This window comes from Orcinus orca, chromosome 14 (assembly GCF_937001465.1).
Source record: "Orcinus orca chromosome 14, mOrcOrc1.1, whole genome shotgun sequence".
In the NCBI taxonomy this organism is placed as follows: Eukaryota; Metazoa; Chordata; class Mammalia; order Artiodactyla; family Delphinidae; genus Orcinus; species Orcinus orca.
In genome coordinates, this window is record NC_064572.1 from 28,806,658 (window position 1) to 28,834,613 (window position 27,956).

A 27,956-nucleotide genomic window follows, 5' to 3' on the forward strand; every position below is an offset into this window, starting at 1 on the left:
CAGCAAATGGGATAGGGTTGGAAGAACTTCCAGCCTGGCGAAACAGGGTTATGAAGGGTGGGGGTAGATTGTCTAATGGGAATTTCTGAGGCTTAACTCCTGCCTTCTGGGGATGGGGATGGGTGGCTCAGCAGCCCCATCTTTACTGCCCGCCCTCCTTCCTGGTCCCTTCCTCTCAGGAAAGCGGCAGCCAGCGCGGTGTCCGGCAGAGGGCGCTGCGGAGCCTGGAGCGATACTTCTACCTGGTCCTGTTTAACTACTATCTCCATGAGCAGGTGGGGTAGGGGGATGAGCGGACCCGTCCCCCTTTCTCCTGGGGCCCCTCCAGACTCCCCACCCAGTGACTGGCATGGGGTTGATGGGGACCCCTGTGGAGCCGGGGAGGGGAGTGGGGACATGTGTGTTGGTTCCAGAGGAAGGCGGGTTTGGGGGAGGCAAGGAGAGACCCAGATAGAGGGATGGTCCCCGAGCAGGTCAGGCAAAGGGAGGCCCCACGTCTCTTTCCTCTGGGCCCATCTCTGTACCCTTAGCCAGGGCATCAGGGCCTGGAGGGATCTCGCTTCGGATATCCTGGTCCTCTCTCCCCAGCCCCTCATCCCTGCCCTGGGCCGTGATGGGTATCTCTTGGGCTCCCCCGACCAGAGGGCAGGCAGGGAGAGTTTGGGATGGCCATGTGACCCTGAACTCCCGTCTCTCCCTGCCTCGGGCTGCAGTACCCGTTGGCTTTTGCCCTCAGTTTCAGCCGCTGGCTGTGTGCCCGTCCCGAACTGTACCGCCTGCCTGTGACACTAAGCTCAGCGGGGTCTGTGGCCCCTGGGGACCTCATCACCACCGGCTCCCTGGTGAGTGTGCCTGACTGGCTGGGGAAGTGGGCGTGGGTGTGGGCTGGCCCCGGGGTTGATTACAGCCTTGGTTCCTGTGGGGTTGGGCTAAGCATTGCCCTCACAGGAAGCAAAGGGTGGATGGCCCGTGCGGTGATGGGATCCTCCTGTGAACAAAATGGGGCCATTCTCAGGCCCTAAGAAGCATTTGCAGCTCTGGCTACGTTCTAGTACCCACTCCTCATTCTCAACGCCAAGCGCTCTGGGCTGGGAGTCAGGAGGCCTGGTTCTGGTATCTTTGCCACCAGCCTCTCATCTTTGAGCCTCAGCTTCCTAATCTGGAGAGTGGGCACCATTGCACTTGCCCTTGCCAGGGTGGTTCTGAGGCTCCAAGTGTGCAAAAGTGCTTTCTAAACTGTCAAGTGCTGGTCTCACCCCCCGCTCCCCATGCCCACCTGGGGCCAGGTTCTGAACCTCAGTCGGCCGCTGAGGGTCCCAGGCTTGCTTCTCTCCCAACAGGGGGCAGATGACCTCGTCTCCCCGGATGCACTCAGCACCGTCAGAGAGATGGACGTGGCCAACTTTCGGCGGGTGCCCCGTTTGCCCATCTATGGCACGGCCCAGCCCAGTGCCAAGGTGACCAGCCAGGGGGCCCACTTGTGGGGTGAGGAGAAGGGGGTTTGAGCTCTTTCACTGACGGCCATCTGTCCCCCCAGGCCCTGGGGAGTATCTTGGCCTACTTGACCGACACTAAGAGGAAGCTGCAGCAGGTCGTGTGGGTCAACCTGAGAGAGGAGGCTGTGCTGGAGTGTGACGGGCGCACCCACAGCCTGCGGTGGCCTGGGCCCCCCACGGCCCCTAGCCAGGTGGAGGTGAGGCCCTCCTGCCTTGTACGCACCCCTGCCTTGGAGGCCTTCTGGGGACTTGGCCTGAAAGGGTCTTCAGAAGCTTCTGTGCTCCTTTTGTACAGATGAAGAAACTGAGGCCCCGAGAGGAGCGGTCTCAGGGAGTGGCTGACTCAGGACTCCCTTGCAGCCCCGGGTCTGGTTATAAACCTTGAGGCTTGAGAAGGGGGAGGGATGGGCCCGGAAGCCAGGACTATCCTGGCCGCAGAGGTGCTGGTCTTTCACGGCTGGCCTGGGGGCTGCCGCGTGGCCTGAGCCCTCCGTCCCACCCTCCCCTAGAACCTGGAGACCCAGCTGAAGGCCCACCTGAGCATGCCTCCCGCAGGCACCCAGGGCCCACGGACCCGCAGGTTCCAGACATGCCTCACGACGCAGGAGGTCTTCAGCCAGCACCGCGGGGCCTGCCCCGGCCTTACCTACCACCGCGTCCCCATGCCAGACTTCTGTGCCCCCCGCGAGGAGGTGAGGGGGCTGCGTGGCTGAGGCCTCTGGGGAGGGAGAGGACGCCCCCCCCCCCCCGCCTCCCTCGGGCCTGGGCCTTGGCTGTGGGCACAGCTCCCCAGAGGGACTAAGAGCTTGTTCTGCAGGGTTTCAGGTCGGCCTAGGTGGTTTATTCACACGCCTGCCAAGCTTCGTGTTTGCGTGTGCGCGCGTGCCTGTTTGTGTGTGTATTATGTGTTGTAGGTATGGGTGAGCATGTCTGTGTGTGTTCAGAGTGGGTGTGGTTGTGGAGAGTGTGTGTGGTGTGTCTGTGTCTGTGGAGGCTGTGCTGTGCCACTTGTCTTTACTGGGGGACGCGTGGAGAGCGTGTCTGGTGGGGAGCTGTGTGGTGTGTGTGTAGGGGGTTTGTGGAGGAGGGTGCTGGGGAATGCTGTGTGTGACTGAGGGAGTTCTGTGTGCATGTGGTATCTGTAGGTTTATGCCTGTGAATGTCTGTACGGTCTGTGGGTCTTTAAGGTTTGTGTGGTGTGTGTGCCTGGCCTGTATTGTGTGGGGGTCGCTGTGTGCCTGTGTGATGTGTCAATTCTTTGGGTGATGTGCCTGTGTCTGTCTGTCTGTGAGACGGGTGGTGACGGGGCTTGTATGGCCCCCTCACTTTGCTCTGTGGGTCTGGCTGCCTGTAGTTTGTTGCCCTCTGGTGGTCTCACGCTGCAGTGATTGGCTGAGGTTGGGACTGCCCTCAAACTGGGATCTGGGTTGGGTCCACCTCAGGTGGGCAGTAGGGCGGGGGGGGTGGTGGGGGTCCACGTGCAGCCTGGGGGCGCAGCACATAGGAATGTGCTTGTTCTACCTGGCAGATGGTGGGCACCAGGAACCTCAGGTGTGTGCCCGTGTCTGCTCATACGTCCAGTGCCTGGTTATATGGGAGTGTGGCTGTTTACGTGCACGTGATCTTGTGTGTACTGCAGTGAGCTGAGTGTATGTGCATACAAGGTTGTGAGCCTGACACAGCCAGGCTCCGGGCAGACACTCCCAGGACAGCTGCCAGGGTTGCCATTTGGAGGGATGGGCCATCTTGGGAGTCTGTGCAGCTGGGAGTACCCACTGACTCAGACCTCGGTCTCCCTGTGCAGGATTTCGACCGGCTGCTGGGGACCCTGCAGGCTGCCCTCGCCAAGGACCCGGGTTCCGGCTTCGTGTTCAGCTGCCTCAGCGGCCAGGGCCGGACCACGACCGCCATGGTGGTGGCCGTGCTTGCCTTCTGGCACATCCGAGTATGTGTGGCCTCCTGTGTGAGGACAGGGCTCTGCCCAGGCAGGGTGGGCATTTGGTCCCTGGGGACCCTGGCTGTGGCAGGAAGGTGTGGTCCCAGAGCCCCCTCTCATCAGCCCTGGGCAGACGGCGCGTGGGCTGGCAGACCCCCGGCACGGGCTCCAGCTGTGGGCAGAGCTGGGGGAGGGTGCGGTCTGGTAGCCATGCTTCCGGTCCCAGCAGCTGTCCTCCCTTAGGGCTTCCCTGAGGTGGGCGAGGAGGAGCTCGTGAGCGTGCCCGATGCCAAGTTCACCAAGGGCGAGTTTGAGGTGAGCACGCCCCGTGGGGTCCCCAGGGGACACCTGGGGGAGGGGAGGGGTGAGTCTTGCTGGCAGGTTGGGGGGAGATCTTCAAAGCTCCTCCTAAGGCCATTACCTTATTCTACCTCATCGTATCAGTCCTTTCCTGTCCCCATTTCACAGATGAGCAAACAGGGCACAGGGTAGCTTGGCTCTGGGCCCCGGCAGATGGTGTTTGGAGAAGAGGGGGCGGATCCCCCCCACTCCTCCTGGCCCTGCTGCTGGGCTCCTGGCCACCATCTTGTCTGGGTAACACTGACGACCACCTCACGGGCACCTGGGACCCAGCTGCGGTTGGTGACCCTGGTGCCGGGCCCCGGACCACCCCGCCCCACCCCCATTTCAATTCAGGGCACTGGATGGACAGTGCTAACGTCTCACATTTAGCCATCCATGTATTGCACCTCATGTGCCTCATGTCATGTTCCCTGACACCCTGTAAGTAGGTGGCAGTGTCCCCGTCTTACACATGGGGCAAGTGGAGCTCAGAGTTGGCACGTGGCTGCCCGGTGTCGGTGTTGTGGTCGGCTCCTGCTTACCTGGCCGGCCTGGCCAGTGCCCCTTCCCTGCCCTCCCTACTGTCCTGACACCCTGGCCTCCATGCAGCTCCTCAAACTCACCAAGCGCTTTCAGCTTCTGGGCCTTTGCATGTGCTTTTCCCTTGCCCTGGACCACTTCTCTCTTCCTTCTTCTGGCTGATTCACTGATTCTTTTCTTTTTAATTTCTTATTGTGCTAAAACGTACATAACACAAAATTAACCATTTTTCAGTGTACAGCTCTGTGGCATTAAGTACATTCCCATTATTGTGCAACCATCACCACCATCTCCAGAACTTTTTCCTTAGGCCAAATTGACCCTATCCATTAAACACTAACTGCCCATCTCCCCTCCCCCAGCCCCTGGCAGCCACCATTCCACTTTCTATCTCTATGAATTTGACTATTTTACCTACCTCATGTGAGGAGAATCATACAGTATTTGTCCTTTTGTGACTGGCTTATTGCACTTAGCATAATAGCATCCAGTTTCATCCGTGGTGTAGCATGTGTCACAATTTGCATTTTTAAAAGGCTGAGTAGCATTCCATTGTAAGTATCGACCACATTTTGTTTATCCATTCATCTGTCCGTGGGCACTTACGTTGTCTTCACCTTTGGGCTACTGTGAATCACGCTGCTGTGAACATGGGTGTACACATATCTGTTTGAGTCTTTGCTTTCAATTCCAGAAGTGGAATCACTGGATCAACTGGTAATTCACTGTTTAAATTTTGAGGAACTGCCATATTGTTTTCCACAGCAGCTGCACCATATACATTCCTGCCAGCAAAGCACAAGGGTTCCAATTCCTCCACATTCTTGCCAACACTTGTTGTTTTCTGTTTTGTTTTGTTTTGTTTTGTTTTTTGATAATAGCCTTCCTAGTAGGTATGAAGTGACATCTCACTGTGGTGTTGATTAGAATTTCCCCACCAACTAGTGATGTTGAACATTGTTTCATTTGTTTTATGGCCATTTTGTATCTTTCTTGGAGAAATTCCTATGTGAATTCTTTGCCCATTTTTGATTTGGGTTGTTTCGTTATTGTTGAGTTGTAGGAACTCTTTATATATTCTGGATATCAATCCCTTGTTAGATACGTGATAGTTCGGTGGGTTGCCTTTTTACTCTACTGATAGTGTCCTTTCATGCAAAAATTTTTAATTTTGATGAAAATCAATTTGTTTTTTCTTGTTTCCTGTGCTTTTGGTGTCATATCCAAGAAGTCATTGCTAAATGCAACGTTATGAAGCTTTTCTTCTAAGAATTTTATGGTTTTAGCTCTTACATTGAGGTCTTTGATCCATTTTGAATTAATTTTATTTTTTTAGTTTAATTTTTTTATATAGCAGGTTGTTATTAGTTATCCATTTTATACATATTAGTGTATATATGTCAATCCCAATCTCCCAATTCATCACACCACCACCCCACCACCACCACTTTCCCCCCTTGGTGTCCATACGTTTGTTCTCTCCATCTGTGTCTCTATGTCTGCCCTGCAAACCAGTTCATCTGTGCCATTTTTCTAGGTTCCACATATATGTGTTAATATTACAATATTTGTTTTTCTCTTTCTGACTTACTTCACTCTGTATGACAGTCTCTAGATCCATCCACGTCTCTAAAATGACCCAATTTCGGTCCTTTTTATGGCTGAGTAATATTCCATTGAATATATGTACCACATCTTCTTTATCCATTTGTCTGTCGGTGGGCATTTAGGTTGCTTCCATGACCTGGCTATTGTAAATAGTGCTGCAGTGAACATTGGGGTGCATGTGTCTTTTTCTTTTTTTTTTTTTATTTGCAGTACGCGGGCCTCTCACTGTTGTGGCCTCTCCTGTTGTAGAGCACAGGCTCTGGACGCGCAGGCTCAGTGGCCATGGCTCATGGGCCCAGCCGCTCCGCGGCATGTGGGATCTTCCTGGACCGGGGCACGAACCCGTGTCCCCTGCAACAGCAGGCGGACTCTCAACCACTGCGCCACCAGGGAAGCCCCCATGTGTCTTTTTGAATTATGGTTTTCTCTGGGTATATGCCCAGTAGTGGGATTGCTAGGTCATATGTTAATTCTATTTTTAATTTTTTAAGGAACCTCCATACTGTTCTCTATAGTGGTGGTATCAATTTACATTCCCACCAACAGTGCAAGAGGGTTCCCTTTTGTCCACACCCTCTCCAGCATTTGTTGTTTGTAGATTTTCTGATGTTGCCCATTCTAACTGGTGTGAGGTGATACCTCATTGTAGTTTTGATTTGCATTTCTCTAATAATTAGTGATGTTGAGCAGCTTTTCATGTGCTTCTTGGCCACCTGTATGTCTTCTTTGGAGAAATGTCTATTTAGGTCTTCTGCCCATTTTTGGATTGGGTTGTTTGTTTTCTTAATATTGAGCTGCGTGAGCTGTTTATATATTTTGGAGATTAATCCTTTGTCTGTTGATTCGTTTGCAAATATTTTCTCCCATTCTGAGGGTTGTCTTTTCATCTTGTTTGCAGTTTCTGTTGCTTTGCAAAAGCTTTTAAGTTTCATTAGGTCCCATTCGTTTATTTTTGTTTTTATTTCCATTACTCTAGGAGGTGGATCAAAAAAGATCTTGCTGTGATTTATGTCACAGAGTGTTCTTACTATGTTTTCCTCTAAGACTTTTATAGTGTCCAGTCTTAACATTTAGGTCCATTTTGAGTTTATTTTTGTGTATGGTATTAGGGAGTGTTCTAATTTCATTCTTTTACATGTAGCTGTCCAGTTTTCCCAGCACCAGTTATTGAAGAGACTGTCTTTTCTCCATTGTATGTCCTTGCCTCCTTTGTCATAGATTAGTTGACCATAGGTGCATGGATTTATCTCTGGGCTTTCTATCCCGTTGCATTGATCTGTAGTTCTGTTTTTGTGCCATACCATTATTGTCTTGATTAGTGTAGCTTTGTAGTATAGTCTGAAGTCAGGGAGTCTGATTCCTCCAGCTCTGTTTTTTTCCCTCAAGACTGCTTTGGCTATTTGGGGTCTTTTGTGTCTCCATACAGATTTTAAGATTTTTTGTTCTAGTTCTGTAAAAAAATGCCATTGGTAATTTGACAGGGATTGCATTGAATCTATAGATTGCTTTGGGTAGTATAGTCATTTTCACAATATTGACTCTTCCAATCCCAAAACATGGTATATCTCTCCCTCTATTTGTATCATCTTTAATTTCTTTCATCAGTGTCTTATAGTTTTCTGCATACAGGTCTTTTGTCTCCTTAGGTAGGTTTACTCCTAGGTATTCTTTTCCTTTTGCTGCAATGGTATATGAGAGTGTTTCCTTACTTTCTCTTTCAGATTTTTCATCATTAGTGTACAGGAATGCACGAGATTTCTGTGCGTTAATTTTGTATCCTGCAACCTTACCAAATTCATTTATTGGGTCTAGTAGTTTTCTGGTGGCATCTTTAAGATTCTCTATGTATAGTATCATGTCATCTGCAAACAGTGACAGTTTTACTTCTTCTTTTCCACTTGTATTCCTTTTATTTCTTTTTCTTCTCTGATTGCCATGGCTAGGATTTCTAAAACTATGTTGAGTAATAGCGGCGAGAATGGACATCCTTGTCTTGTTCCTGATCTTAGAGGAGATGCTTTCAGGTTTTCATCATTGAGAATGATATTTGCTGTGGGTTTGTCATATATGGCCTTTATTATGTTGAGGTAGGTTCCCTCTATGCCCACTTTCTGGAGAGCTTTTATCGTAAATGAGTGTTGAATTTGGTCAAAAGCTTTTTCTGCATCTACTGAGATGATCATATGGTTTTTATTCTTCAGTTTGTTAATATGGTATATCACATTGATTGATTTGCATATATTGAAGAGTCCTTGCATCCCTGGGATAAATCCCACTTGATCATGGTGTATGATCCTTTTAATGTGTTGTTGGATTTTGTTTGCTGGTATTTTGTTGAGGATTTTTGCGTCTATATTCATCAGTGATATTGATCTGTAATTTTTTTGTATTATCTTTGTCTGGTTTTGGTATCAGGGTGATGGTGGCCTCATATAATGAGTTTGGGAGTGTTCCTTCCTCTGCAATTTTTGAAAGAGTTTGAGAAGGATGGGTGTTAGCGCTTCTCTAAATGTTTGACAGAATTCGCCTGTGAAGCTATCTGGTCCTGGGCTTTTGTTTGTTGGGAAGATTTTTAATCACAGTTTCAATTTCAGTGTTTGTGATTGGCCTGTTCATATTTTCTGTCTCTTCCTGGCTCAGTCTCAGAACGTTGTGCTTTTCTAAGAATGTGTCCATTTCTTCCAGGTTGTCCATTTTGTTGGCATAGAGTCGCTTGTAGTAGTCTCTTAGGATGCTTTGTATTTCTCTGGTGTCTGTTTTAACTTCTCCTATTTCATTTCTAATTTTATTGATTTGAGTCCTCTCCCTCCTTTTCTTGATGAGTCTGGCTAGTAGTTTATCAATTTTGTTTATCTTCTCAAAGAACCAGCTTTTAGTTTTATTGATCTTTGCTATTGTTTTCTTTGTTTCTATTTCATTTATTTCTGTTCTGATCTTTATGATTTCTTTCCTTCTACTAACTTTGAGTTTTATTTGTTCTTCTTTCTCTAGTTCCTTTAGGTGTAAGGTTAGATTGTTTATTTGAGATTTTTCTTGTTTCTTTTTCCCTCTTAGAACTGCTTTTGCTGCATCCCATAGGTCCCGTAGGTTTTGGATCATCATGTTTTCGTTGTAATTTGTCTCTAGGTATTTTTTGATTTCCTGTTTGATTTCTTCAGTGATCCTATTTAGTAACATATTGTTTAGCCTCCATGTGTTTGTGTTTTTTATGTTTTTTTCCCTGTAATTGATTTCTAATCTCATAGCGTTGTGGTCAGAAAAGATGCTTGATATGATTTCAATTTTCTTAAATTTACTGAGGCTTGATTTGTGACCCAAGATGTGATCTATCTTGGAGAATGTTCCGTGTACACTTGAGAAGAAAGTGTAATCGGTTTTTGGTTGGAATGTCCTATAAATATCAATTAAATCTGTCTGGTCTGTTGTGTCATTTAAAGCTTGTGTTTCCTTATTAATTTTCTGTTTGGATAATCTGTCCATTGTTAAAGTCCCCCACTATTATTGTGTTACTGTCGATTTCCTCTTTTATAGCTGTTAGCAGTTGCCTTATGTATTGAGGTGCTCCTGTGTTGGGTGCATATATATTTATAATTGTTATATCTTCTTCTTGGATTGATCCCTTGATCATTATGTAGTGTCCTTCCTTGCCTCTTGTAACGTTCTTTTTTTTAAAGTCTTTTATCTGATATGAGTATTGCTACTTCAGCTCTCTTTTGATTTCCATTTGCATGGAATATCTTTTTCCATCCTCTCACTTTCAGTCTGTATGTGTCCCTAGGTCTGAAGTGGGTCTCTTGTAGACAGCATATATATGGGTCATGTTTTTGTATCCATTCAGTGCGCCTGTGTCTTTTGGTTGGACATTTAATCCATTCACGTTTAAGGTAATTATCGATATGTATGTTCCTATTACCATTTTCTTAATTGTTTTGGTTTTTTTTTTTTTTTTTTTTTTTGTGGTACGTGGGTCTCTCACCTCTGTGGCCTCTCCTGTTGCGGGGCACAGGCTCCGGACGCGCAGGCTCAGCGGCCATGGCTCACGGACCCAGCCGCTCCGCGGCATGTGGTATCCTCCCAGACCGGGGCACAAACCCGCGTCCCCTGCATCGGCAGGCGGACTCTCAACCACTGTGCCACCAGGGAAGCCCATTGGGTTTGTTTTTGTAGGTCCTTTTCTTCTCCGTGTTTCCCACTTAGAGAAGTTCCTTTAGCATTTGTTGTAGAGCTGGTTTGGTGGTGCTGAATTCTCTTAGCTTTTGCTTATCTGTAAAGTTCTTGATTTCTCCATTGAATCTGAATGAGATCCTTGCCGGGTAGAGCAATCTTGGTTGTAGGTTCTTCCCTTTCATCACTTTAAATGTGTCATGCCACTCCCTTCTGGCTTGTAGAGTTTCTGCTGAGAAATCAGCTGTTAACCTTATGGGAGTTCCCTTGTATGTTATTTGTCGTTGTTCCCTTGCTGCTTTCAATAATTTTTCTTTGTCTTTAATTTTTGTCAGTTTGATTACTACTGTGTGTCTCGGTGTGTTTCTCCTTGGATTTATCCTGCCTGGAACTCTCTGCGCTTTGTGGATTTGGGTGGCTATTTCCTTTCCCATGTTAGGCACGTTTTTGACTATAATCTCTTTAGATATTTTCTCGGGTCCTTTCTCTCTCTCTTCTCCTCCTGGGACCCCTATAATGCGAATGTTGTTGCATTTAATGTTGTCCCAGAGGTCTCTTAAGCTGTCTTCATTTCTTTTGATTCTTTTTTCTTTATTCTGTTCCACGGCAGTGAATTCCACCATTCTGTCTTCCAGGTCACTTGTCCGTTCTTCTGCCTCAGTTATTCTGCTATTGATTCCTTCTAGTGTATTTTTCATTTCGGTTATTGTATTTTCATCTCTGTTTGTTTGTTCTTTAATTCTTCTAGGTCTTTGTTAAACATTTCTTGCATCTTCTTGCCTCCGTTCTTTTTCCGAGGTCCTGGGTCATCTTCACTATCATTATTCTGAATACTTTTTCTGGAAGGTTGCCTATCTCCACTTCATTTAGTTGTTTTTCTGGGGTTTTATCTTGTTCCTTCATCTGGTACGCAGCCCTCTGCCTTTTGTTCTTGTCTATCTTTCTGTCTGAATTAATTTTTGTATATGGTATAAGGTAAGGGTCCAAGTTCATTCTTCTGCATGTGGATATCCAGTTTTCCCAGCACCATTTGTTGAAAAGAATGTCCCTTCCCCATCGAATGGTTTTGCAAAAATCATTTGACCGTATACACGAGGGTTTATTTCCAAGTCTACACGTCGGTCCCTCAGATGTGATAGTTAGAACTCTCTCTACTCACACCCAGTCCTGTGCCAGGAGCTTTGTGTGTGCTCCCTTCTTCACCCTTCACAGCTCCCAAGGGTTAGGTGCCCTTACTACTCCCAGTTGATAGATGAGGAAACTGAGGTGCTGGGAGCCATGCTCATCACCCCAGAACCACGTCAGAGAGGTGATGGGGTCAGGGCACAAGCCAGGTAGTTGACCTCTGAATCTGTGTTCTAAAGTTACATCATGTGACCCAAGGATGCCCCTGTATCCCCATCCTTAGCCACCCCAAGACATGCTCATGTCTAGACCAGCTTCCTTTGTAATTAATTCAGGCCTGTGGAGCCCACAGTCCAGTGGGGAACATTCAATAGACTGTGAAGAGTGCTGAAATAGACATTGGTTCTGAGTGCCAAAGGTGCAGCTGGGGGAGCCCAAGAGGGCTTCGTGGAGGAGGTGACATTTGAGTGCATTTTAGAAAGATGAGTGAGTCTCCTGGGGCTGGGGGGAGGGATAGTGTGCAGAGGGGATCAAATGTGCAAAGGAGGGAGTCTGGAAGGGGCAGGACCTGTGGAAGGCTGCAGTTGGCCAGAATGGAAGGAGGCAGGGCTGAGGTGGGGGCCCTGACTGTGAGGACCCTGGAAGACCACACTGTGTGTTTGACCTTAACCTTGGGGCCAGCAGAGAAGTAGGGGAGGTCCTGATCAGATTCTCATTCTGGAGGTCAGTGTGTGGAGGAGGGTGTGGAGAGGAGAGCCTGGGGCCTGAGTGAGGCGGGGGCCGCCTGGTGAACAGGAGTCCAGTCACTATTGGCTGGTCTTGGGGGCCATTGGTTGTGAGGCAAAGAGGGAAGACACCCAGGATGACCTCAGGTTTCTGGCTGGCGCTGGTGACAGCCAAGGAGATGAAGAATTCAAGGGGAGGAGCAATTTAGGGGGAGAGGCTAGGAGTTTGGTTTGTTGCATTTGAAAAAGCTGTAGCCCTCTGCCTGGGGAACTGCCCCTGGGCCATCCTGGGGACCTACCTGTGGTCCACACTCCTCTCAAATGAGATGTCCGACCCAGAGCTTGGGATCCGGGTGTGGCCTGAGCCGGATTAGCCGAGGGTCCTCCCAGGTGATGGCTCCTCTTTTCCCACTGGGCTGTAGCTCCACCCCTGCCGGTGTGCCGGCCCTGGGCCAGTTCCTTCTGAGAAACGCAGGGGTGAGGGAGCACCCTGCCTGCCACGATCCCGCTAGGGCCCAGTTGTGGAGATGGGTCAGATTGAGAGAAGAGCTGAGCTGGGTGGGGTTTTGGTCTTTTGTTCATTTAGCATCGTCTGCGGGGCACCTCCTAGGTGGAAAAGCTATTGCTCTCGGGGATTAGGGAGCTTCTTGTCTGGTGGGGAGCAGATGTGAACAGGTGGGGACACAGATGGGTGGGATGGATGAGTAGGTGGAGGTCGACTTCGGGGCTGTGACAGGACCGAGCGGGCTGTTGGGGTGACTGAGGGGGCTCCAGGAAGGCGTTGGAGCCCTGGGGGGGGTGGGTTATGAGGGAGGCTGGGAGGCAGGTGGGGTCAGGCACTGGGGGACCTTGTAGACGTGGGGAAGCTTTCGGTTTTTATGTTGAGTGCAAGGGAGCCAGGAAGAGACTGAAGCCCAGGAATTACACAAACAGGACGTGCTCACACTTACACTTTCCTATGGCCTCTCTGGCTACCGGCGAGGAGAAGGAGGGCCTGCTGCAGTGGGGGTGGGAGGTGCTGGAGGCTTGGGTTGGTGCTGGCGCAGGGGTTGCAGGGTAGGCACATCCAGAGGGGGGTCCGCAGGGGCGTGGTCGGGAGGGTGACTGTGGGGAGAAGCCCTGGCCTGCGGAGTGATCTTAACGGGCCTCAGTTTCCCCAAGTAAAGGGGGGCTTACTTCAGATGAGCGGTGTCCACACTGGGTTCCCCAGAGCTGGGTGTTTCCGAGGTGTCTGAGGGCTGCTGCCGGGTGGAGAGAGAGCCAGCGAGGCCCCCGCTTAGGCCTGTCCTGTATCCCCGCCTCGCCCGCCAGCCCCAGTTACATGACAGCTATCTGTTTTATGGGTTAGAGTCCTGGATAAGGCTTCGTTTGAAGCAAGGTTCCTGCTGCTTAAAAAATAAGCACCTCTGGAGCTCTGGCCTCAGAGATACGGAGGAATGCCCTTGTTCCCCGCCCCCATCTGAGAAGCAAGGAGTGGTCAGGGCCTGGACCTTGAGGCCAGTGCGGCCCTTGGTGTGGGTGAACCTGTTGCCGGGGCTAGAGGGCCCCCCCCACCTTGGTCTTCTCTCTGCTCATTCCCCTCCTCTGGTCCCAGGTGGTGATGAAGGTGGTGCAGCTGCTGCCTGATGGGCACCGTGTGAAAAAGGAGGTGGACGCGGCCCTGGACACGGTCAGTGAGACCATGACGCCCATGCACTACCACCTGCGGGAGATCATCATCTGCACCTACCGCCAGGTGAGCCTCAGCCCTGGCCCGGGTGCCGTCCCCACGTGCACAGCCCAGGAGGCGGCCACCGTGGGTGTGAGGGCTGGGGGCCCCACGGGACCCGCAGGGGCTCTCGGTCACTTCTTTACCTTCTGGAAGCGGAGGTGATCCCTGACATGGAAATACGGCCAGCCCCGGCTCGTCCCGGCTGCGCTCTAGAGCGCTCGGTGGGGTGTGTGCGGGGGTGAGGTTCAGGGTATTTAGCAGCTGCTGCGGCTCTGGGACCCGTCAAGGATGTGACCGGTCAGACGAGCACCCTGTCCTAGATCCCTGTGGTGCCAGGCATTCACTCTCTGGTTTCTGGGCCCTGGGGGCCCTGGGGACCCTGGGCAAGAGGCAGGTTGGTAGATGGGTCCTGGAGAGTGGCTGTTTAATATCCGGCGGGGAAGCCGTTCAGTGTTTTCACAGCTGATGCTGCCTGAGGGACCGGGCATTCAATAATACAAACCGAAAGTTTTCTAAAGAAGTCCAGATTTCATATAAACCTTCAGATTTTTAGCCTATCTAGAAAAAATGTGCCCTCCAGTCGGCTGTGGTTCCCCGTGCTCTGTCACATGGGGCCCAGCTGGTGTGGCCATGTAACCCGCCGGGCCGCTCTGGGCATCAGACTCTGTGGCCTCTGGCCTCTGTGTGGAGCACGCTGACCTGTTCTTGTTCTTCTCTGGCCCAGTGAACTTGCTTGGCTGCTGGAGAAGAGGGTGCTGGAGTGGGAGGGAACAGCTGTGGGGGGAGCCGAGGAGACTGAGCCTGAAGTGAGGGAGCACCCCTCTGGGTGCCGACCTTGTGCTCTCTGCTGTGGGCAGCAGTCCCCAAGGTCAGCTTCTGCCTGTGGCCCCTGCAGGGAAGAGGCAGCTCCAAGCCAGCCCCACGCGCAGCCTGCATCTGGCACATGTGAATGGCGGATCCAGGCCAACCTTTGCTTAGGGTCATCGATCAGACCATGGTTGGGAAAAAGGGTGTTGGGCTAGAGACAGGCCATCTGGGGTCAGGCTGTGCCCAAGGTCAGAGGTCACTTGGAAGGGCCGCCGAATTTGGGGTGGGGAAAGGGGTTAAGGAGTTTCAGAAAATGGACTTTGCTGAGCTTTGGAAGATGGGCTCATTTTCCCCAGGGCCAGCAGCTCCATTGTATATCCCCTTTGGAGTTGCCTGTGGGTGTCACTCATGGTGGTCTCGTATTCTGCCACCAGGTGGCAGCAGTGAACTGAGAGCCTGAGCTCCTCCTTTCAGGACACCCTGAGAGGGCGGAGAACTGACGCTTCCATTTCTCTCTGTAGCTGGAGACCCAAGTAGTTGAAAAAGGATGCCTAGCCCTGCTTCAGAGCACCCATAGGCCCTCTCCCCACACTGACCACACTCTGTCAGAGTCCCCTTCTCCACGGCCCCTTCCTTCCGGCCCTGCTAGCCCTTCACTGCCTTTAGGCAATTTAGGGACCGCCCCTGCCAAAGGTGATAGGCCCTCCCCTCCTCTGAGCTCTGCAGCCATGGATGTTCACTGTGGGGCACACCAAGGGTGCAGCAGGGAGCATCATGGGGACGTGAGCCTTGGGAAGAGAGGAGAGGTCCCACAGAGCTGGCCTTGAACAATCCAGGGGTAATGAGAGCCAGGTGAAGGCACTTCAGGCGGGAGGGAGCGCCTGGGCGAAGGCCAGGAGGCTGAAAGGTGCGAAGCGAGTTCAGAAGCAGTGAAGGTGCTTCGGTGCCCGCGAACACAGTTGTGTTGGAAGTTGTCAGAGATGAGGCTGGGTGGGTGAGTTAGCTGTACTCTGCTGGCAGCGGGAGGGAAGGGTGGTGTGGTTGGGGCTATGTTCAGCAGTAGATGCTCTGGCTGCCTTCGGGGTGTGGGGTGTTTTAATGGAAGCAGAGCCAGCGGAGGACTCTCGTCCCCTCCCCGCCAGGCCAGCCCCCTCATCTCCGTTCCAAAGGCTAGGATGGTGCTAACCTCTGCAGTGGGAGGAGGGGAATCCCTGAGCCCCATTCCTGGGCTTCCTGGTGTTGGTGATGGAGGGATAAGGGTCCGGGGCAGAAGCAAGATGTAAAGTCATTCCCCAATGTGGCCACCAGGTGGCACCAGCGAGCTAGGGTCAAACTCTCAAAAGAGCTGAAGAGGAGGGGGGCCTGAGACACCCTCTAATCCAGTTCTTCTCACCCTGACTGCGCAGTCAATTCACCTCGGAGCTTTAAAACAGGCCCATGCCTGAGCTCCATCCGCAGAGTCTGATTTAGTTGGTCTGTTATGGGGGCCGGGGCATGGAGTTTTCCTTAAAGTAACTTAGGTGATTCCAAAGTACAGTCAAGGTTAAGTACCACGTACTCTAAGCAGGGGTCCCCAACTTTAGTGAGGTTCAGGATCACCTGGAGGACTTGTTAAAACGCATATTGCTGGGCCCACCCCCCGGCTTTTGATTCTGTAGGTCTGGGCGTCTAGCAAGCTCCTACATGATGCTGGTGCCCCTGGGCGGGGCCCGCACTGCGGGTTCTGCCGCTGGAGTGTCTGGCCCTCTTGCTCGCTCCTTTTATAGCAGCTTTATTGAGATGTAACTCACACACCACACAAGTCACTTATTTAAAGTGTGCAAGGCAATGGTTTTTAGTATATTCACAGAGTTGTGTAACCATCGTTACCACATCAACTTTAGAACATTTTCATCATCCCAAAAAGAAACCTCTTGTACCCACTAGTAGTCGCTCCCCATTTCCCCCTCCCCAAGCCCTGGGCAACCGCCGACCTACTTCCTGTCTCTGGGGATTCGCCTATTCTGGACGTTTCATATAAATGGCATTATACGATATTTGGACCTTTGTGACTGGCTTCTTTTACTTAGCATAGTATTTTTGAGGTTTATCTATATTGTAGCGTGTATCAGTATTTCACTCCTTTTTATGACTGAATACTGTTCTGTTGTGTGGATAGATCACATTTTGCTTATCTCTTCATCAGTTAACGGACATTGGGTTGTTTCCGTTTTCTCGCTATTATGAATATAGAGCTGCTATGAGCATTCATGTATAAGTATTTGTGTGGACGTGTTTTCAATATACACAGGAGTGGAATTGCTGGGTCATATTATAACTTTAGGTTTAATCTTTTGGGGAACTGCCAGACCGTTTTCCAAAGTGGCCGCGCCATTTTATATTCCCATCAGCAGTGTGTGAAGATTCCAATTTCTCCACATCCTCGCTAACACTGGTGATTGTCCTTTTTAAAAATTTTTACTTATTTTTTTGACCAGGCTGCGTGGCTTGTGGGATCTTAGGTCCCTGACCAGGGATTGAACCCACACCCTCGGCAGTGAAAGTGCAGAGTCCTAACCACTGGACCACCAGGGAAGTCCCTGGTGGTTGTCCTTTTTGATTTTAGCCATCCATTATAGCTGTAGCCCAGATGATTCTGTGGCTTCTTAGCTGGTCACTGAGAACTTTTGTGGGTGAAATGGGGCCTGGAGTCCTCACTCCCTGCATTGGAGACTGTGCATCTTTCTGCCCTTCTAGGAGGTCGTGTCTGGGTGCCCTGGCAGAGAGTGGAGTGGATGGGGGTCCCTAAGGTCCCTGAGTGGGGGTCAAGCAGATCCAAGAGGGAGGGGAGAGTGTGCGGGGCACTCTTGCTGTCAGAGTCAGCTATGAAGAGGCAGGGAATCAGTTTGGGGATTGCCATTTTTTAAAAAAAAATTAATGAATTTATTTTTGGCTGCATTGGGTCTTCGTTGCTGTACAGGTGCTTGCTCTAGTTGCGGCAAGCGGGGGCCACTCCTCGCTGTGGTGTGTGGGCTTCTTATTGCAGTGGCTTCTCTTGTTGCGGAGCACAGGCTCTAGGCACGCGGGCTTTAGTAGTTGTGGCATGCGGTCTTCAGTAGTTGTGGCTTGTGGGCTCTAGAGCTCAGGCTCAGTAGTTGTGGCGCATGGGCTTAGTTGCTCCGTGGCATGTGGGATCTTCCCGGACCAGGGCTCGAACCCATGTCCCCTGCATTGGCAGGAGGGTTCTTAACCACTCTGCCACCAGGGAGGTCCCAGGGATTGCCATCTTAACAATAGTCACTCTTCTGATCCATGAAGAAATGAGGTATGTTTCCATTTATATTGGTCTTCTTTAATTTCTTACATGATGTTTTGTAGTTTCTGGAGTGTAAGTTTTGTACTTGTCTTATTAAATTTATTCCTAAGTATTTTCTTATTTTTATGCTATTATAAATGGAATTGATTTCTTAGTTTTATTTTTTTAGTTTGTTCATTGCTACTGTATAGAAATACAACTGATATTTGTATGTGGGTCTTCTATCTTGCAACCTTGTAGAACTCGTTTATTAGTTCTAATACTTTTACTTTTTTAGTGAATTCCTTAGAATTTTCTGTATACAAGGTCATGTCATCTGCAAGTAGAGATATTTTATTTTTGTCTTTCCAATATGCATGTCTTTTATTTGATTTTCTTGTCTGATTGCCCTGGCAAAATCTTCCTGTACAATGTCGACTAGAAGTGGCAAGAGCAGACATCTTTGTCTTGTTCCTGATCTTAAGAGGAAAGCTTTCAGTCTCTCACCATTAAGTGTGATATCAGCTGTGGGTTTGTCACAGATATCCTTTGAGGAAGTTCTCTTCCATTCTTGGTTTATTGTGTTTTTTAATGAAGAGATGTTAAATATTGTCAAATGCTTTTTCTCTATCCATTGAGATGATTCTCTGGTTTTTGCCCTTTATTCTATTGGTATAGTATATTGTTGGAATTGATTTTTGGAAATTAAACCAAGCTTGCATCCCTGGGATAAATCCTACTTGGTCTTGGTGTACGATCTTCTTTACATGTTGCTACATTTGGTTTGTGGAGGATTTTTGCATCAAATTCATAAAAGCTATTGATCTGTAGAGTTCTTTTCTTATGATGTGTTTGGTTTGGCATCAGGGTAATATTGGCCTCATACAGTGTTACCCTGTCACGGGGAGACAAAAACCTAGGGAGGGAGAGAGGGTATCACAAGTGTGTTAGTCAGCTTGGGCTGGCATACCAGACCACCACAGACTGCGTGGCTTAACCAACAGAAATTTATTTTCTCACAGTTCTGGAGGCTGGCAAGTCCAAGATCAAGGTTCTGGCCGATTGAGTTTCTAGTGAGGGCTCTCATCGTGGCTTATATACAGCCACCTTCTCACTGTGTCCTCACATGGCCTCTGTGTGTGTGTGTGTGTGTGTGTGTGTGTGTGTGTGTGTTTTGTGTGTACGGAGAGAAGGGAAGGGAGGGAGGGGGCTCTCTGGTATTTCTTCTTATAAGGACACTAATCTCAGAGGTCGTCTAATCATAGACGCCTTCCAGCCTGGAGGTGCTGTTAGAGAACAAAGAAAGAATCCAAAGACCGTATTCCTAGCCCAGGTTTCACAGACCAGTGTTAACAAAGGGAAGGATCTTTCAAGGGTTGCCAACATGTAGCCTTGTTAAATGTGTTCATTTTAAAGGAAGGAAGGAAGTAAAGAAGCAAAAATTTAAAAAACCCAACTACCATCTAACATGGTTGGCATTTTAGAAAAGAAAGGTTATTTTAGTACCAGAAAAGTAGGGTGGGTGTTCTCAGAATAGAGGACAGTCCTTGAAAAGATTTATGTTTCTAAATTCCTGCGGAGTTGTGAGACTGGTCATAGACCTAGATTTGGGAATTGCGACGAGGCCACTGTTTACTTTAGTCAGAAAGGCAGAATGCCTCCTTCAGGGTCACCCTACACTCGCCCAGGCCTGACTGGACCCAGAGCCCCTGTCCTGCCTGAGGTCAGGGTGATCTGAGCGGTCCCAGCTGCCTCCAGATTTGAAGGGGCATCTGGCCAGCTAGGTGTGTGTGTGTGGACCCTGGAATGGATTTAATTATGACTGTCAATCCCCGTGTGGATGGGAAGGAAGCAGGTTAGATTGTCCTGGGTTGACTGGTGGAAGGAACAGGATATGGGTGCTGGAAGGCGCTGGGTTCCTACAGGGCCATCTTCATCCTCTCTGACTACCTTTGTCCCCGCGCCTACAGGCTGGATTAATGGTGCTTCCTCGCAGGGCTGTGTGTGGGAAGGACACAGTAAATGTTCGAAAACGGGAGGTCCCAAGGATCATTGTAGGGCACAGGGTCCTGTGATGTTCTTCCTAGCTTCAAACCCCCTGAACAGACTCTCAGATTTTAGTGCCAAGGGGACTTAGAGAGCATGTGACCTTTCTGTTTACAGATGAGCAGGAGAGCGGACTGCCCAGGGCCCCACGTGAGTTGATGGCAGATCAGGGATGAGAGGCAAAGATCCTCACTCCCAGCCCCACGCCCCTCCCCTGACCACGATGCCCTTGACCCCAGGTCTCAGTCCACGTTGCCCTGGTGGGCTGTGGTGGGCTTGCTGAGGCTCCAGAGGCAGCTGCTTCCTCTACCCTTTCCCTCTGATGGACTGACTCCTCTGGAAATTGGCAGCCATGTCTCACCCCTGGTACCTGGCTGTTTATTTAGACCCCTGCCCTCTGGTTTCAAGCCGGAAGCCCCTGGCTGCTCTCCAGTGGAGCCTGCAGTTGTCTGCTCAGAGCAGGCCAGGTGCTGCATGTGCAGTGACTCTCGTTAGCCTGGTTGGACACCCAGGACCGCTGAATGGAAATGGACCTCAGCCCAGGCTCAGGTTGGGGGTGTATCGCCTACATGGGCTCCATTTGCCTGGGAACATTCCGGGTCCTGTCCACATTCTGCCCATCAGAAGCTTTCCTCCCAGGATCCCACAGCCTTGGGGTTCTGAGACTGTCAGCAGCACGCGCTCCTCAGCTTCCTGCCCTGCACCCCAGATCCCCCAAACAGTGCATTTCCCTTCCCTGGCCCCGCCAGGTCCAGCAGTCAGCGTACACCTTAATCACAAGCAATTAAGAAAACGGCTCCTGGAACCTGGCGAGTGACTTCTGCCAGCTGTAAACCTATTTCAGGGCCCTTGGTGGAGAAGAGCGGGAGAATGTGGGGGTTGCGGCTCCGTCGTGGAGCAGAAAGGAGGGCTCAGGGTGTGTGTAAGTCTCCGTCTGCACGGCGAAGTCACACAACAGCGACGAGGACTCTTTGTAGCTTGTTTGTGGTTTTGGAAATGATATTAGCCCATTACCCAGCCTCCCAGGGACGGTTTCAGTTTTGCCTTCTCTTTCTGGTCTTTGTGCCTGTGCGCTCACTTCCTCTCACGGGGTGATCGCGCTGTGTACACAAGCTGGCCTGCTCATTCACCTGGACGACGTTCTTCCATTTAAACATGTGCTCCGTCAGCACATGGTTACTGAGCGCCTGTCCTGTGTCTGGGGATGGAGCAGTGAGTGAAGCTTCACTGAGCTTAGATTCTAGTAGAATGAGGAGAGGCTCATTAATACATGGCTTGAACTCGTGGACCCTTCAGCCTGTCTGTTGAAGAGCCTCTACATCATCCTGTGTAATGTCGGCATGATACCTGGTTGAGTGGATGTACTGCGGCATCGCCTGCTCTTCCTGTGGAGGTGGCCCGTGAGATCACTTCCTGTTGTTCTCTGGGCAGGTGATGGTACCGTGAGCCTCACGGCACATGCTGCTCTTCCATCCATGTGGCTTGTTTCTGAGGCTGATTCTTAGAAGTAGGATTATTGACTGAGTTGAAAAACAGGAACTTATTTTTTCAAATTATTTTGGAAAATTTCAAACAGAACAATTCAAAGTAGGGAGAATAATTTTCACAGAGCCTTGTGTGGCCACCTCCCAGCTTCAGGAATCAGGGCCAGTCTTATTTCATCTGAAGCCCTACCAGTGCCACCCAGTACCCCAACTGGATTATTTTGAAACAAGTCCCAGACCTCATATTACTTCCTCTATAAATATTTCAGCATATCCATCAAAGAAGGGATCTTTCAAAAAAAGACCATCATAGGGACTTCCCTGGTGGTCCAGGGGTTAGGACGCTGTGCTTCCACTGCAGGGGTCACGGGTTCGATCCCTGGTTGGGCAACTAAGATCCCGCAAGCTGCGGCGTGGCCAAAAAAAAAAAAAAAAAAAAAAAGACCATCTCATCCTCCAATACCTAGTCAGTGTTAGATTTTCTTACTGATCTCACGATGTATTTCTGCAGTTGGAGCAGGACCCAGACAAGATCCACGGGTGGCATTTGGCTCATGAGACCCTTAAGTCTCAATGAATCTAGAACATTTCTCCTCCTTTCCTCCCCTGAAGTGAATGTGACGAGGTAACCGGGTTATCTTCCCGGGCGTCCCACAGTCTGGAGCTTGCCGATTGCACCTGTGGGTTTAGTTGAGCCTGTGTTGCAGTTCCCGTGCTTCCTGTAAATGGGTAGAGCAGAGGCTTGATCGGACTTGGCTTGGTGTTTGGCCGGCACAGTCACGGGTGGTGCCGTGTGCTGCCGCGGGGGCCTGGAAGGTCCTGTGGCCTCTGCTGTGACCTGGCGGCTGCTGGTGGTCATCCCCTGGATTCCTTATTTCCTTGGGGGTTTGCAAAATGCTGATACACCGGCTCTCTCGTTCCCTCTGCATTAATTAACTGCTGTACTTCAGAAAGAGCCGTCCCCGAGATGCAGTGAGGGCAGGAAGGCAGGCCCTTGGATTTACCCGTCCCCAGGGGAGGTTTGGGAGACACTTCTCTATAGCCGAGTGGAGGTACTCAGTAAGCCCTAATGTTCCTCCAGACTCGGATGGCACTGGAGTCTGTGGTGAGGGCCTGGGGGTGACTGGGTGGAGGTGGGCCGGGAGAGGGCCGATGGAGGGGCTCATGACGGGAGGCTGGGAGTTGCTGGAGGCCAGGGGGCCAAGGACACATGGGGCCTGCGTGGTGTCCACGCCAGGCTCAGAACCAGCCTGGGAGGTGTCCACGCCAGGCTGACTGTACATTTTCACATCCACAGTCTGGCTCAGTCCTCCCTGTGTGCCTGTGCCTGACCAAGTCAGCTTGTAACGTTACCTCCATTTGAGGAAGGGAGGCCCTGGGCTTGTCCGAGGGCACACAGCTGGTAGATGATGGCAGGAGGAGAGCACGACTCCAGCCCCCGACTCCCAGATCAGACCCTCTCCACTGTGCCACACTGCCGCCCAAGGAAGAGGGGGCAGTTTCACCTCCCTTGCCCATCTGCAGCCCCACTGGGGGAAGGCGTAAGGCCTGGAAGCCATGGTCCTTGTCCTTGTATTCCCCGCCTAAGTAAGGGGAGGAGCCCAGAGGACAAGAAGACATCCCACACTCGGGTCTTGGCTGTAGAAGGGCATGGGGCCAAACCTGCACACACATTTTCCGTGGAGACAGACCTTCCCCGGTGTAGCAGTCTGGACGCCTCTCTTTGCCGAGGCCTGTCTCAGGCTGCCTGGCCTCTGGGGGCTGCAGCCCGTGATGCCTCCTCCATTCCTATAGAGGCAGTGAGTTTGGCTCAGGGCCTGATCACCCCATGTGTGTGAGGGGGCCACAGTGCTCAGGGTATTTTTAAAAATGCCTCAATAGGAAAAAAGAAAGAGAAAATCCTTTGAACTAAGCCACTCCATGAGTTTGGAATAGAGGTGAGAAGACTGGGCCCCCGACTGAGGAGAATCCAGGGGGCCCCCAGCCCACAGGGGTGACACCATTGGGTGAATGAGTGTGTTTCTTGCTGGGCCTGGAAAGGGAAAATATTTGTGACAGAAACCGAGGTCAGGGCTCCTGAAGGAAGTCCTGTTAGAATCATTAATGCCAAGGGCATTTTTCCTTAGCCTTGGCTAGTGACATTAATTCTGTGTTAGTTCTGTGTTTGAGACAGTCTGATGTGTGTCCCGTCTGTCCCTTCAGGAGTTTGAGGAAAATCTGAGGTGAAGGTACCACACGGAGAGAAGTAAAATGTCCTTTGGTCCCAAATTGAGATTTATTTTATAGACTGTGATGCTTTAACTTTGAGCCGTGCTTTTTGAGTTTTCTAAGAACTTCCCTCTCTTTCCTCTGATCCTCAGAGCAGCTGGTGAGGAGGTGAGGGTGTGTTTTATTAGACCCATTTTCCTGAGGAAGACACTGAGGCCTAATGAAGTTTTGTGACCAGCTGGAGGCAGGGTTAGCACCAGTCTCCCAACTCCTTGGCCTGCATTCCTTTCCTTCACTGTGATGGCCATGACCCAGGGGACAGTCCTCTTGTGGCAGAAAAAAAAGGGCTGGCAAGGAAGCCACCAGCCCTTCCTGGTTGCACTGCCCTGGGTTGGTGCAGAGTTGCTAAGAGGTCAGAGAGATCCAGCTCAGCACCGCAAGGGCGAAGATTATTTCTTCTTTTAAAATAAGTTTATTTATTTATTTATTTTTGGCTGCGTTGGGTCTTCGTTGCTGCGTGCGGGCTTCTCACCGTGGTGGCTTCTCTTGTTGTGGAGCACGGGCTCTAGGTGCGCGGGCTTCAGTAGTTGTGGCACGCAGTCTCAGTAGTTGTGGCTCGCGGGCTCTAGAGCACAGGCTCAGTAGTTGTGGCGCACGGGCTTAGTTGCTCTGCGGCATGTGGGATCTTCCCGGTCCAGGGATTGAACACGTGTCCCCTGCATTGGGAGGTAGATTCTTAACCACTGCACCACCAGGGAAGTCCCGAAGATTATTTCTTAAGAGAAATGTAGAGAGAGAGAGCTCTGGCCCTGAGCGCCAAGTGGGGTCTCTCTCTGTCTCTCCAAGACTCTGGCATGGCCAAAGTTGTTCCCTGGAGACCTCATCCTGGTAGGTAAAGTGTCTCAGGCCCTGCAATTAGAGCAACCCTGGAATGCTGTGAGCTGTCACGTAAAATATGATGGAAGGAAAGGGTTGCTTCCCAAGGCTCTTTCACACCAGGCCAAAATAGAGCCAGTGGATTGGTGAGCAGCTTTCATTCAGATGGAGTGTGTGGGTGTGGGTCTGTGTGTGTAAGTGTGAGTGTGTGTAAGTGTGAGTGTGTGAGTAGGCTCATGTTCTCAGTAGTTGAGACCTCCCTTGCTTTCCCTTCGTTCCCATCATACGGCTGAGCTGGAACCACTTCCACCCTCCAGGGGGACTGTGCTGGTTTGTTCAACGGCATCCGTCAGGGGAACACTGACAGGGTGCCAGGCGTGGTTTCTGAATGTGCGCCATCAGGCTTGGGATTTTCAGTGGTTTGGGAGGGGTTCAGATCTCAACCCCACTGTCTCCCTGCCTCCCCCCTCCCCCCCGCACCCTCTCCGTCTCCTGAGACCCTGCCTCTGTGCTCATTGCTGTCATTGTCAAGTTCGTGGTTGTCACTAAAGGTGCCTCTTTCTGCTGCTCATCTCTGTTGCACGTACAAGGGCTCATCCCTGAAACCCTGACTCAGACCCTGCCTGGCACAAGTAGGGCTTCACAGATGTCTGCCTGTGAGCGGATGGAAAGCGGACAGTTGCATAAGTCATTGTGTGATTAAATAGGAAGGCCGCCCCCTCTACCACCTCTGTATCTTTTGGTTCTTTGTCCACATCGTTGGTCTCCAGGAGAGGGCGCTCTTCTCCAGCAACCAGAAGAGCCCTGGGAGGGGGTCGGAAACCCTGGTTCTAGCCCAGGCTCTGCTAGTAACTTCTGGCACAACCTTGGGCAAATCACTTTGACCTGCCTGGGCCTCTGCTTTTCCATGTCACCCGGGGTCACTACTGCTGCCCCACCTGCCGTGAGGGGTGGCAGTGAGCACCTGCCTGGGTACCGGTGAGGTGGGAGTGGGGTGTATGGTGGCCGGGACACCAGGCTGACTACCTTGGTTATGTGTAGGGACAGTGGGATCCTGAGGCCAGGACCGTGTCTGGTCAGCACTGAATCCCAGAGCCTGGTCTAAGGGTGACCGGTGTTTGTTGGACGAACATCAGAGAAGCACATGGTGCCAGGTTTAGCCCCTTCATGCTTTGAAAGTGCTGATCAAAATATGACATCTTTGGAAAATCAGTTACCCGCCTCTGGGGCAAGGGCCTCTTTCTCCCTTCTGGGGACTAGGCGTGGAAAGCATCCTTGGGCGTGAGGCCCTTCAAGCCCACGCAGGCCTGAGGATGGAGTCCGCAGGGACTCATGCAAAGCCCCCAAGGAGAGGGGTGGCGTTCAATTTTGAGAAGAAGGGTGGCGTCTGAGCTCTGGGACCCTGCCCCTTAGAAACTGACCATCTTTGAGGGCTGTGGGCCGCCCGCCCAGTCTGGACCCTGCCTCAGCTGGAGGGCGGTGGTCGCCAGGCCATGCTTGTTCCTGGGGAGCGGGTGGGGAGAGGGCAGCAGGGAGGTTCCAGTAATGACCGCAGTTTCCCACAGGGTCACTCTGGTGCTGCACGGGGAATAGACAGCAGGGGCGGGGTTGAGGGCGGTGGCAGGGAGGCCAGTCAGATGCCGTCACTGAGATGAGGTGGCTTGACTGGGGCATGAGAGGGGGCAGCTTCTGGGGGTGTGTTGACATAGAGTTGACAGGATTCCCTGATTGGCTGGATGTGGGGCTGAGAAAGGGAGAAGTGGAGGAGGGATGTCGGTTTGGGCCTTAGCAGCAGGAGTCGCCTGTGAGATGGCGAGCTTGTGGGCAGGGCAGGTTTGGGGAGCGGTCCCGAGGCCCGTGTGGAGTGTGCTGTGGAATTTGAGGAGCCCGAACCTTGTCCACGCGGAGCTCTTGAGCAGTGGTTGCACGTCTAAGTCCGGAGCCCCCGGCACAGGTGCACACGTGGGGGTCCCCAGGGAATCTGGAAGCTCGGTCCTAGATGACGCTTGCTGGATAATTCCACCCTACCTTGCCAGTAGGGTCTACTGAGAGTATGACACTGAAAGGGCGACATGACCCAGGGAGTGAGTGCCCGTTGACCAGCTGAGCACCCTCTGCACGCTGGGTCCTAGTCAGACGCTCAGGGCGGCGGGAGGGAGGCGGAGATGGAAAGCTGGCTGTAATCTGGTGCCTGCTGCCCCGGCGTATCGCTGTCTTGAGGAGGCCAGTCATGCCTTGGAGAAGCAATTAGAAGCCCTCGCGATGGAACGTAATGCAGTAGTTAGTGAACTGGTGCAGAGCAGAGGAGGCTGGGAAGCGCGCGGTGGGGCTGGATGCTTCAGAGCCTCGGGAGGGCAGTGGCTTGTCCAGGGCCTGGAGGGAAAGCTGAACGCGGCCAGCCCCGGCGGAGGGGAGGGCATTCCAGGCAGGAGGAAGAGAGAGGGTAAAGGTACAGAAGCAAGAGTGAGGCAGGGAGCACTTGGACTTGACTGTGGTGGAAAGGCCTAGGGTGTTAGGAGAGCTGGGGTTTTGGAGTTCATGTCCCAGCTTGGAGCTCTGTGACCTTGCTGAGCCCCATCTGCACCATGAAAAGTCCCTCTTGCTTCATGGGTTTGCGGGAGGGCATATTAGAATCTCCTCATCAGATCTACGGGCGTTGTGCTCAGCCTGGCACCTGCATGCAGGGGGCCTGGGCACACCCGGGGAGGCTTTCCAGCCCTGCCTCCATGGGCCTCTCCCACGTGGCCCAGCAAGGAGCAGCGCACCTCGGGGCCCGCGTTGATGCTGGGCAGACTGGAGGCTTGAGAGGCCTGACGAACCCAGGGCCCTGGCCACTTGCCCTGGGCCCCGTCTGTTTTAGCGCTTAGCCCCCAATGGACGAGGAAGCCCTGTCCGCTCCACCACAGCTAATGACAGCCTGGTCTGCCAGGCCATCTAAAAACAGCTCCACTATTTTTATCTACTGGAGGTGGCTGGCCTGTCCTCTTCCCCAGACAGTGCCAACCCGGGGTGACTTTAAGGAAACCAGGGCTTTGCTAGGAAGATGGGTCATTGTCTCAAATCACAGACTGCGGTCGGGCAGGAAGCGCCCACGGAACCTTCCGGTGGGTGTCCGGCGTCAACTTGACCCAGTGGTCTGAATTTAGAGATAATTCCACCCTACCTTGCCAGTAGGGTCTCGGAAGGAATCACTTGACCTCTCCACCCAAGGTGTTCCTCAGAATCCTTGCTGGAATCTCTGGGGGCAGCAGGCTTCTGTCCCCTCTGGAGCAGGGGCACCAAGAGGATAGAGCTGCCGCGGTTCTGCGCCCGGGGCCAAGTCCCGAGCTGAGGCCTCTTCACACCCAACAGGAAGTTACTTCTGAGCTCTTGAAAGTAGTTTAAAATGACTCTGCCTGGTGGCACTGTGGGTGAATTCCTTTCCTTCTTTCTAAGAAAGTGTGTTTAACTAGGCTCCCAGCCTTTGGATAGAGGTTGGGGAGCAGCGTAAGGGATCGGGTGGTGAATGCCCAGCGCCGCGTGGCATGAAATAGTCACCCTTAGAGACAGGCAGAGTCATGCTGTATTGGCCGCAGTTTGTATTTAGGTAAAATCTTCTTTTTTTTTTTTTTCGG

At 51.4% G+C, this 27,956-nt stretch overlaps 1 protein-coding gene across 8 annotated transcripts in view; it reads left to right on the plus strand.

Annotated features, from left to right (window-relative positions):
* Positions 1-27,956, plus strand: part of PALD1 (phosphatase domain containing paladin 1) — a 162,773-nt gene that overhangs the window by 71,427 nt on the left and 63,390 nt on the right. For all 8 annotated transcript variants that reach the window (XM_033407553.2, XM_033407554.2, XM_049697284.1 and 5 more), the window contains 8 exons: positions 180-275; positions 714-842; positions 1,341-1,457; positions 1,538-1,693; positions 2,006-2,188; positions 3,301-3,441; positions 3,676-3,747; positions 13,531-13,671. In XM_033407553.2, the coding sequence (XP_033263444.1) occupies positions 180-275; positions 714-842; positions 1,341-1,457; positions 1,538-1,693; positions 2,006-2,188; positions 3,301-3,441; positions 3,676-3,747; positions 13,531-13,671 (1,035 nt within the window). The remainder of the gene's footprint in view (positions 1-179; positions 276-713; positions 843-1,340; positions 1,458-1,537; positions 1,694-2,005; positions 2,189-3,300; positions 3,442-3,675; positions 3,748-13,530; positions 13,672-27,956) is intronic.